Source organism: Ailuropoda melanoleuca, chromosome 11 (assembly GCF_002007445.2).
Source record: "Ailuropoda melanoleuca isolate Jingjing chromosome 11, ASM200744v2, whole genome shotgun sequence".
In the NCBI taxonomy this organism is placed as follows: Eukaryota; Metazoa; Chordata; class Mammalia; order Carnivora; family Ursidae; genus Ailuropoda; species Ailuropoda melanoleuca.
The window spans coordinates 110,354,501-110,365,933 of NC_048228.1; the positions used below are offsets into that span (position 1 = coordinate 110,354,501).

The following is an 11,433-nucleotide window of genomic DNA, read 5'->3' on the forward strand; positions in this document are numbered from 1 at the left end:
CGCCCAACACCGGACCAGCCGCACTCAAGTGTGCAGCTACAAGGGCCGCGTAAAGCGGAGTACGGAGGCAGTTACTCTGTGGGCTCAGGACAGGGTGAGGCAGAGAACGGCGCGCGGGGGCTGGCACTGTTCATTACACTGTACTGCGTGACAGATCACCTATCTTAGGCTCTCAGAGATATTTCACATTATCTATAAAAAACCCCAAAACTCCAAAAAACCAAGTATTTTAGATTATAAATTTCCAACCTGAAAGAATTTTAGGTAAGTTTTTCTTTTGCTTTTATTACAAGCATATAATATTAATTGGCAAAACACTGAGTACAAGCTTCACTATCATAAAATCAAAACATTTAAGCAGTATTCCAAAAAAGATTTTAGACAAAAACTAGCCACCAATAGTACAAAAATTACACACCAACACAAAGCATAAAAAATGTAAACTTTCAAATTAAACAGTCAAAAATATGTATCTGCATTGTCATCTCAATAAACCGCGACACGTGTGGCAATCAGGCTAACGGCGGCTCACACCCTGGACCCACATCATTTGGGGAAAAATGGTTTTCTTAGGCCCAATTAAGTTGTCGGAATAGACATTTACACTAATGCTACACACATTTTAGGGGACACTCAAACTTCAGTCCATCCTTCAGATGCGCTCACGGACATGGTGAACCATACGCGATGCTGGCGGAGAGCGGGGGGCGGGGGGTGAGGGCAGAGCCTCCTTGGTGGGCTGGCGGCTGGCCGCGCCACACCTGTCCCTGCCTGGCAGGGACGGGATCTTTGTAAAGATCACGGCTAGGTTGAACAATGGTTTTCTAATCTATTCATCCCACCTCACGAGTTTGTTCAAATACCAGGGCAGAGACACACATTGGCTTGTCACGCTAAGGTCACACGTGATGTGGTGGTGTAAATGATTTCCTGAGGAAACAGAGAAACCGGATTTTTTCTGACTTAGCTATCTGCGCTGCTTACTTTCAATGTCTCGAGAGCGTATCTAATATTCACGTATAAAGTAGAAATTAGCTGGCTTGTTCCTAGAACAATCAATCCAATGACACATTTTAAGTTGCTGTAAAATGCCCTCCTGTGCGCTTTGAGGAAAAAGGAAATGACTTTCTAAAGACTTCACCACAAGGAGGCAGCAGAGGCCACACGCCCTAGAGGGACAGGAGCTCCGTCTGGAGTGTGGGCATCCAGGCTGCGAGCACGCGGGGTCTGAAAGCAGGAGACCCAGGGTGGCCACACACCACTTCCTGGCAGCCTGCCCGGTCACGTACAGGGCACACACACAAACCATCCCCAAACAGCATTCTTGTAACGACAGTGAAAAGGAAAACCAAACAGCCGAATGTACATGTTTTGAAATTCCACCGACATTCCCTTTCGATTTAGCAGAAGAGATGCGACATTACAATTTGAACAGGTGTCTAATATATGCGTCTTGGACCCTATTGCACAAAAGCACCAACAACGCTCTTCATCATCTCTATACAACAAAAACGTACAAAGGAAAAGCTACTCAAAGTAGAAAGAAGAAGCTTGCAAAACATGTCACAATTTCATTTTATATGCCTGTAAATAAAGCTGAACCACGGAAACCAAACAACTGGATGGGAAAATATGATAGAAGGCTTAAAATAGAATAAATAATTTTATAAAGTTAAGTTTTCTTTTTTTTAACCCCCCAAATCTTAAATTCAATATTATATATTCTATCTGAATTTTCTATCTTCATGAAAACTGCATGTAGCGAGACCACGTGCTGGGAGGCGGGTCCCACTGCCGGTGACGGTGATGCAGGAAGGTAACTGAACAGCACTTGCGTTACCAGCGTAAACAGTCGTGAAAACCACTTCACAGGAACTCCGTCTGTTAAAAAAAGAAACTGATCCTGGCTTTCATGCTGGAAAAAATGAAACTCAGCCTTTTGAGGTGAAATGAAAGCGTGCCAGTGGGGCAGGGACCACGGAAGCTGCCCTGGGACACAGGCTCTGGGCTCCTGTCGGCCGAGGGGCAGGGGTCCCCGGGGCCGTCGTGCAGTGAAGACAGTCTGCATGAGGAATCTTAGAAAAATAGGTACGTCTGCTGCTGAGGTTTTGTCAGGTTAACACGATTACAAAAGGGGTCACAGGAGGGTCAGCAGCCAGCCGGCGGTGTTGGCGCTGGCTCGGTCTCCACCTCCTTGTGCATCGGAACACGTCCACTTAGCACCATAGCAAATTCAAGTGATTTCAAAGATAGCTACAAAGTTACAGACATGTACTATGAGATCATTACAGCGATACTCAGTCGAATCTGAACCGTGAGTTGATTTGGTTGGAATCTGGATGCTTCCACGGTTGAGCCCTCCCCTCCACCCAGGGAAAGAGCCAGTCGGAGCGCTCCACCTGAAAGCGCACTGTGGCCACGCGTGGCTGCGCGGCGCTTCAGGAGCAATGTGTATGCTGAGGTAGACAGGTAATATTGACTCATACACACCTCCTCGCTAACCCTCGTGGAGCGACTCTAACGCACGCCTGGGACGGACCGAGCGCGTCACGCATCACTGGGAGTTAATGGGCTTTAATGAGACGCGAACAGAACCTGTCTTTATGTTTCTAAAAGGCCTTACGTTAGGATCCCTTGGATTGAATTAACCTGAATGGTTTTCTCGTCACCAAGATTAGGTCTCATGTACGGAAGAGGGAGCAGAAGAAACCCAACGCTAACTTTCAGAGCAAACGTGAGAGGAAACTCTAGTCAGGGCGGTGACGTACTCCATGAACAAAGGAGGTGGGCGGTCGTGGACACCGGCGCTGGCGGCCGCCCGGGGGGTGACTGGGGAGGACCGGGAGAACCCAGAGCTCACAGACACACGGACGGTGCGGATGGAGAGGACAAGGACGGACACAGAACCCCAGGACAACACTTCCATGGCCCCGGAAAACGGCTGCTTTCTCCTCCTGCCTTTACACATTCCAAGTTACTGTTTTAAAGGGACAAATGCCTGTGTGCTGGCACAGCTTATTCACTAATTCCACAAAAATATTAACATTTGGGAGGAGAAAGGGTTAACAAAGTGTGTGCTGCCTGTGACTGGCATTTCAGGCCATCAAGGAACCGAAAGAACCACCAGCAGGCTCCTCGGAAGCACAAGCTGGCTGGAGGGCGCGTCTCCCCGACAACAGCCTCAGGCGTAAGCCGTCCAGGAGGGCGAGGGGTGTCTGCCCGCCTGGGCACCCCTCCTCCTCCGACCCACGGAAAACCCCCACACCACGCCCCCGCCTCTCTCTTCAGCACGATGAACACGGGAAAGAATGAAGGAGGGAAGTAAGCGGCGGCCCTGAACCATCAGAGCCCTGTCCGCTACCAGTGACGCTGACGAACAAGGACGGCTCTGCAGGCCAGCACTAAGCCGGCCCAGCCAGCTCCGCTCTACCCCGTGCAGCGCCCCGAGCCCGGGACGGGCCGCAGCGCGGGTGGAGCCCTCCCCCGCCTCCGGGCCGCGTGGCCCCAGTGCATCCTCGGAGCCCAGAGCGCCCCCGAGGCAGGGGAGCTGTCGGCTTTTCGTGGTTCGCAAAGTGGAAAATTAAATACCGTGGCTAACTCATAGTATCAATGGAATGCTCTTAAATTAACCCTTTATCTATACCTTCTAAGTCTTCAGGAAGCTAAAGGCAACATAAATATTGTCATTCACCACGAAGAGAGATTTTTTTCAATAACTTAGGAAGGGTTCGGTAAACGTACAAGTATTTTTGAGGCTTACCGTGAACCCTAATTCATAAACAGAACGGAAATGACCAGATTTCAAGGCCTGGAAAGCAAGCACAGGTCGTGTGGCCACTATGTTTACCATCTCGTCTGTGAGAGGCGCCCGTTCGGCCGCTGAGACTGTGAAGTGTTTCGTCGTCTTGTAACCGTGGTGCTGGTAGTGTCTTGTTGAGTGTGAATTCTCCCATACAAAAGTTATAAATACTCTCTATTCAGAAATCTGGTCCCCACGCATCCGCGGGCGACAGTGCGGTCGGCGGGGCCCGGCACGGCCAAGCTCAGAGCAGGTCCATCTTGGGTCTGTAGTGCAGCAGGAGGGGCGCCTTCTGCAAGACAAAGTCAGAGACGGCGCCGTCACAGCCGCCAGCGCGCTGATGGGGCCCCCTCCCCGGGGCCTGTGCACACTCGCTGCCCCGCCCGCTCCCGGCAGCTATCACCCCCTTCTCCGGGCTGCCCCTCGAGTCGGGGTCCTGCCATCTGCTTCCTGCATTGGGGCGGGGGCACCCTCTGAATACAGCAGCCCACCGCGGTGGGGTGGGGTGGCCCTGGGCAGGAGAGATGGTGCTTGCCCAAGGACCCCGTGTGGCTGGGGCACTGATGATTTCAGAATGACTGCCTTTCAGAACAACCCTGTGACAGTTATTTCTAAGCTCTTAGTTGAAAATATGCACAGAAAAGAAGTTGCCATTTGTAGCAGACTGACAATCAAACAATCCAACCTTTACAAGGTCTTACCTTGAATCTCCACCTTGTGACAACCACAAATTTGAGCGTGTGGTCCTTGCCCAGGATTTCCTCGTTGCATAAAATGTCCAGCTGGCGGGAGAAGAAGGCTTCAGTCAGGGCCCCAAGGGCATGGCGCTCGGCACACCTGGCCTCCGGGCTGCACCAGCTATGCCAGTCGGACCACACAATGTCAGTCGCCCGAGGGTGACGTGTCCTGTTTCCAGGTGGCACAGGTGGGCAGTGCTCGGAAGGCCCCGCCCCAACTCACCTGAGGGCCAGGAGCACCTGGGGCCTGAGGGGTCCACACCCACCATGTCTCCCCTCCCCCAGGGCCCTCGGCTGAGGTCACCACACTGTGCTCGTCTGTCTCCCCACCTCAGTCCACTCTTGGCCAAGTCTGTCCCTCTTACCTCAGTGGAAAAAGGAAATGGGCTCTTCAGATGGTCTTTTTCCTTTCTTTTTTAAAAAGACTATTTTTAGAGCAGTTTGGGGGTGAGAGCAGCACTGAGAGGGAGGTTCAGAGAGAGATCTCCCAGGCGCCCCCGTCCGCCCACCAGCCACATCCACACCGGAGTGGGACGTCTGTTACGGAGGATGAGCCTCCACTGACACGCCATCATCACCCAGAGTCCACAGACGACGTCGGGGCCACACCTGGTGGCACACATTCTGTGGGTTTGGACGAAGGCATCAGGACAGGTGCCCACCGCCAGTCCCCGAATCCCCGTGCTCCACCTGTTCATCCCCCCTCCCCCCAACCCCTGACAACCGCTGATCTTATTACTGTCTGGCAGTTCTGCCTTTTCCGGAACGTCCCACCACGGGAACCCTATTGCGTCTTTCCCTTCGTCACGTCATTTAAGGCTCCTCCATGTCTCCTCATGGCTTGGGCGTCCTTTCCCGTGAGCACGAGTGATCGTCTGTCGTCCGGGTGGAAGACAGGTCATCTCTCCACGCACACACTGAAGGACGTCTTGGGTGTTTTCAGGTTTCGGCGATTATGAATAAAGCTGCTATCAGCATCCGTGGGCAGGTTTTGGTGTGGACGCGAGGTTTCGGGTAATTGGGGTGAGCACCGCGGAACATGGCTGCTGGACCGCATGGCGAGAGCATCTTTAGTTTTGTAAGAAACTGGCAAATGGCCTTCCACCAGCCCTGGACAGGAGTCCCTGTTGCTCCACACCCTCGCCAACGTGTAGTCAGAGTTCTGGATTTTGGTGGTTCTGACAGGTGTGGAGTGGTATCTCGTTTTGTTTCCCTGATGACAAATGATGTTGACTCAGATGGTCTTTTAAACTCCCTCAGGGCAAAGGGCCCCTGCATCCTCGGGGAGGGGCTGGACAGGGGGCACACACGGGCTGCCTGGGGCTGGCTCTGAGAAGACTGCCCTGAAGCCAAACCCCATCTCCCCCAGGCAGGACCCTTACTCACGTCGACCCTCTGGGTGACCTCACCATGACCCTGAGCTCCAAATGGCACTACACACCAAGGACCCCAACCTTGACTTGGGGCCCCGACACTCACCTTAGTTCACCTTCCACTGCCCTAACCCTGCTTCCCTACAGCTCCACCAAACACACCGGCAAATCATTTCGGCGCTCTCCAGGTCGGGCTCCGCCGCTGCCCTGAAACCCTACCGCCGGAGGGCCGAAAACGGCAGACTCAACCTCGCACGTCCTGCCTGAAAGCCAGGAGGCCACACCCCTCCAGCCTCTGCTCTGTCTTCACAGCTTTCTGCTAGCTCTGTGCCTCAGACCTCCTTCTGCCTCTCTTTCTGTGTATCAACGGTTTATTCCTTTTTATTGTTTTTTTTTAAACGTGATAAAATGCACATAAAATATGCCATCGTAACCATTTTTAAGTGGGCAGTTCCGTGGCATCAGGCACATTCACAGTGTTGTGAACAGCCCCCCATCCACCTCCAGAACTTTCTCATCTTCCCAAGCTGCTCCCAAGAAACACTAGCTCCCCATCTCTACCCCAGCCCCCGACACCCACCACCCACTTTCTGTCTCTATGATCTGACCCCTCTAGGGACTCACGGAGGTGGGCTCATACAGTGTTGTCCCTTTGTGGCTGGCTCATGTCACTGAGCACAAGGTCCTCAGGGTTCATCCGGGTGGTGGCAGGTGTCAGAGTGTCCTTCCTGTTTAAGGCTGAATAACATTCCATCGTGTGGATTGTGTCTGTTTTGTTTATCCGTCTGACCCTCCATCCATCCATCCATCCATCCTTCTATCTGTCCGTCTGTCCACCCATCCACGGACACGCGGGTGCTTCCCTGTCTTAGCGGCCGTGCGTAACGCTGCCGTGAACATGGGGGTGCCGGCGTCTCCTCCAGACCCTGCTCTCCGTTCGTCGGGGAACCTACCCAGACGTGGAATTGCTGGATCATATAGTGATCCTATGTCTAATTTTTTGAGGACTCTCCACGTTGTTTTCCGTAGCGGCCGCACCATTTTACACACCATTGCCCTCCCCCTGATGGCGCAGTGTTCCAGTTTCCCCACATCCTCACCATCTTTTGTTATTTACTCATTTTTTATAGTAGCCATCCTAATAGGTATGAAGTGGTTCTCACGGTGGTTTTGATTTGCATTTCCCCAACAACAGTGACACCGAGCATCCTTTCATGGCTATTGGCTGTATGCATCTTCTTTGGAGAAATATCTAAGCCCTTTGCCCATTTTTAAATCAGGCTGTTTGGTTTCTTTTATACTCTGTTTTAGGAGTTCTCTATATCTTTTGGATAGTAGTCCCTTATCAGATGTATGGCTTGCAAATAATTTCTCACATTCTGTACAAAATTTTTTCATTTTCAGAAAGTCCAATTTGTCGAATTTTAAAAATTTTGTTGACTGTGCCTTTGCTGCCCTCTCCAAGAAATCACTGCCAAACCCAGCGTCATGAAGCTTTTGTCTTAAGTTTTCTTCTAAGAGCTTTATTGTTTTAGGTCTGACATTTAGGTCCTTGATCTACTTGAAGTTAATTTTTGCATATGGTGTGAGGCAAGGGTCCAATGTCATTCTTTTGCATGGCGACGTGCAGTTTCCCAGCATCGCTAGTTGAAAAGACTACCCTTTCCCCATTAAGTGGTCTTGGCACCTTTGTTGAACATCACTTGAGCACATACATGAGAGTTCATTTCTGGGTTGTCTATTTAACTCCATTGATCTAGATGTCTGTCTTTATGCCAATATTACACTTTTTTATTAGTGTGGCTTTATAGTAAAAGTTTTGAAATCAGAAAGTGTGGGTCCTCCAGTTACAATCTTTTCCAAGGCTGTTTTGGCCATTCAGGGTCCCCTGAGATTTCATAAAATTTAGGATGGGTTTTTACACTTCTGCAAAAAACATCATTGGGATTTTGACAGGGATTGCTTCGACTATAGACTGCTTAGGTACTATTAACATTTTAACAACATTAAGTCTTCATCAACTTGGGATGTGTTCCCATTTATTTATGCCTTCTTTAATTCCTTTCAGCAATTTTTGTAGTTTTCATTGTACAAGTCTTTCACTTCCTTGATTAAGTTAATTCCTAAGTACTTTATTCTTTTTGATGCAATTGTAAATTGAACTTTTTTTTTTGTAATTTCCTTTTCAGGTTATTCATTGCTAATGTACAGAAACGCAGCTGATTTTTGTGTTAATTTTGTTCCTGCTACCTTGCTGAATTCATTTATACTAACGTGTGTGTGTGTGTGTGTGTGTGTGTGTGAGTGTGTGTGCGCACGATCTCTGGGATTCTCTACATGTAAGACTGTATCATCTGCAAACAGATAATTTCAATTCTTCCTTTATAATTTGGATGTTTTGTTTATTTTTCTCCCCCAATTGCTCTGGCTAGAATATCCAGTACCATGTTGGATAGAAGTGGTGAAAGCAGCATTCCTACCTTGTTCCTGATCTTAGAGGAAACGCTTTAAGTCTTTCACCAATGAGTCTGATGCTCGTAGTGGGTTTTCATATATGGCTTTTATTTTATTTTCAAGTGTATTCTATTCCTAGTTTGTTGAGTTTTTTTTTTTTTTTAAATCATGAAAGGCTATTGAATTTTGTCAAATGCTTTGCAGACCTACATCAGCTGAAATGATCATGTGGTTTCCCCCTCCGTTCTGCTGGTGCGGCATATTACACTGATCAGTTTTCGGGTACTGACCCATACTTGCGTTCCAGGTATAAATCCCACTTGGTTGGTGTATATAGTCTTAATGTGCTGCTGAATTCTGTTTGCTAGTATTGCGTTGAGGATTTTTGCATCCGTGTTCACCATGGATGCTGGTCTACGGTCTTCTTCTCTTACAGTATCTCTGTCTGGCTTTGGTATCAGGGTAAGGCTGGCCTCACAGAATGAGCTGGGAAGGTTCTCTCCCCTTCAATTTTTGGGAAAAGTCTGGGAAGGATTGGTGTTAATTCTTCTTTAAATGTTTGGGAGAATTCACCTGTGAAGCCATCAGGTCCTGGGCTTTGCTCTGTTGGGAGATTTTTGATTACTCCTTCAGTGTCCTTACCAGTCGTAGGTCTATTCAGACTTTGTGTGTCTCCGTGATGTGGTCTTGGTAGGTTCTGTTTGCAGGAATTTTTCCACTTATCTAAGTTATCCTATTTGTGGTGTACAACTGTTCTCAGTATGACAATCCTTTTAATTTCTGTAGAATCAGTAACAATGCCTCTGCTTTCATTTTAGATTTTAGTAATGTTTTTTTTTTCTTAATCCATTAGTCTAAAATTTGTCATTTTTATGGTATTTTAAAAATATGGTTTTTAACGATTTTATTTATTTGAGAGAGAGAGATTAAGAACATGCAGGGGCAGGGGCGAGGGACTAGCAGACTCCATGCTGAGCGCAGAGCCTGACCTGTGGCTCGGTTCCATGACCCTGAGATCACACCCTAAGCCGAAATCAAGAGTCAGAGCCTGGGGCACCTGGGTGGCACAGCGGTTAAGCGTCTGCCTTCGGCTCAGGGCGTGATCCCGGCGTTGTGGGATCGAGCCCCACATCAGGCTCCTCTGCTATGAGCCTGCTTCTTCCTCTCCCACTCCCCCTGCTTGTGTTCCCTCTCTCGCTGGCTGTCTCTATCTCTGTCAAATAAATAAATAAAATCTTTAAAAAAAAAAAAAAAAAAAAAAAAGAGTCAGAGCCTTAACCAACTGGGGAACCCGGGTGCCCCCGTCAATTTTATTGACCTTTTCAAATAACTGCTGAATTTCTCTATTGTCTTTCTATTTTCTATTCCATTTATCTCTGCTTTAATCTTTATTATTTACTTCTTTCTGCTAGCTTTGCGTTTCATTTGTTCTTTTTCTAGTTTTTCAAGTTGCAAATTTAGGGTGTTGATGAGATCTTTCTTGTTTTTAATGTAAGTATTTACAGCATAAATTTCCCCCTTTGCACTGTTTTTGCTGTATCCCACAGGTTTCGGTAGGTTGTGTTTTCATTTTTATTTAGTATTTTCCAAGTTCTCTTAGATCCATTAGTTGTTTGAGTGTGTTGTTTAGGGGCTCCTGGGTGGCTCAGTCGGTTAAGCATCTGCCTTCAGTTCAGGTCTTATCTTGGGGCCCTGGGATCGAGTCCTGCTTTGGGCTCCCTGCTCAGCGGGGAGTTTGCTTCTCCCTCTGCCTCTGCTGCTCCCCCTGCTCGTGCTCTCTCTCAAATAAATAAACAAAACCTTTTTCAAAAAGTGTGCTGTTTAGGGGCGCCTGGGTGGCACAGCGGTTAAGCGTCTGCCTTCGGCTCAGGGCATGATCCCGGCGTTATGGGATCGAGCCCCACATCGGGCTCCTCTGCTGTGAGCCTGCTTCTTCCTCTCCCACTCCCCCTGCTTGTGTTCCCTCTCTCTCTGGCTGTCTCTATCTCTGTCAAATAAATAAATAAAATCTTTTAAAAAAAAAAAAAGTGTGCTGTTTAATTTCCAGAAATTTGTGAACTTTCCAGTCTTCCTTCTGTTATTGATTTCTAGCTTCATGCTGCTGTAGCTGGAGAACACACTTTGTAAGATACCTATCTTTTAAAACCTACTGAGGCAATTTGTGTCTGCCCTCCTGTCCCAAGGACTCTGTCACTGAGTTTAGGGCCCAGCTGGATGAGCCAGGGTGATCTCTTCATCTCAAGATTCTTGACACATTGACAAAGACCTTTTTTTCTAATGAAGTCATATTCACATGTTCTGGGGGTTAGGAAATGGACACATCTTTTGGTGGGGGTCACCATTTAACCCACTATGGTCTGCCTTCTGGTTCCTCAAAATCCACATCTGTCCCACATGCAAAATATACTCACCGCACCCCAACAACTTAGCATAAGTGCTGCCACCCCAGGAGGGCTCCCCGGTGACGTCTGAGCCACGATACTCACCCGGGCTTCCGTCCACCAGCCCTGTGCGTACCATGGCAGCTGGCTTTTATTGAATTCCCATCGTTTACCACAAAACACCTGAAAGTATCTTACCTATCTACCTGCCACCAGTTTCACCCCCAACCCAGCCAATCGTCCATCCATTGTGAAATTTAAAAAGGAAGCCTTTTATACATGTCGCCGTCTCCCTGCCACCCCCGCCAGCTTTCTCTCCCGTTAAGGGGCTCCCCACGCTCACATCTGGCCTTCCCGCCACTCTCTTCACCACCACGTCCCATCACACTATCTGGGAGCACGCAAAACAGAGATCTTTTTCCCCCCTGATTTAAAATCTCCAAAGAAAATGTAAAAACAAAAAAAACCCTAAAGAATTTTGGAAGTATCACTTTCACAAACGAGAAATGATTTGTTATAGTTTCTATTTGCGGTACAACTATTACCTCGTTGAAAGACGAAAGGTTAAGTTTTTTGGCGATGAACTTCTTCAGGTGCAGGACTGTCGCTTGGGCCGAGCAGCGGATCCATTTCCGCTTCAAGCCGCGCAGTTTGCTGCTGTTACACTCCAGACAGATGCTCACCTGCGA

At 48.5% G+C, this 11,433-nt stretch overlaps 1 protein-coding gene across 6 annotated transcripts in view; it reads right to left on the bottom strand.

Annotated features, from left to right (window-relative positions):
- Positions 1–265: 265 nt before the first annotated feature.
- PCGF3 (polycomb group ring finger 3) overlaps positions 266–11,433 on the bottom strand; it is a 44,072-nt gene continuing 32,904 nt past the window's right edge. For all 6 annotated transcript variants that reach the window (XM_011231283.3, XM_034672280.1, XM_019805052.2 and 3 more), the window contains 3 exons: positions 11,290–11,427; positions 4,501–4,581; positions 266–4,091 (listed from right to left, as the gene is read on the bottom strand). In XM_011231283.3, the coding sequence (XP_011229585.1) occupies positions 4,044–4,091; positions 4,501–4,581; positions 11,290–11,427 (267 nt within the window). In that variant the 3' untranslated portion in view covers positions 266–4,043. The remainder of the gene's footprint in view (positions 4,092–4,500; positions 4,582–11,289; positions 11,428–11,433) is intronic.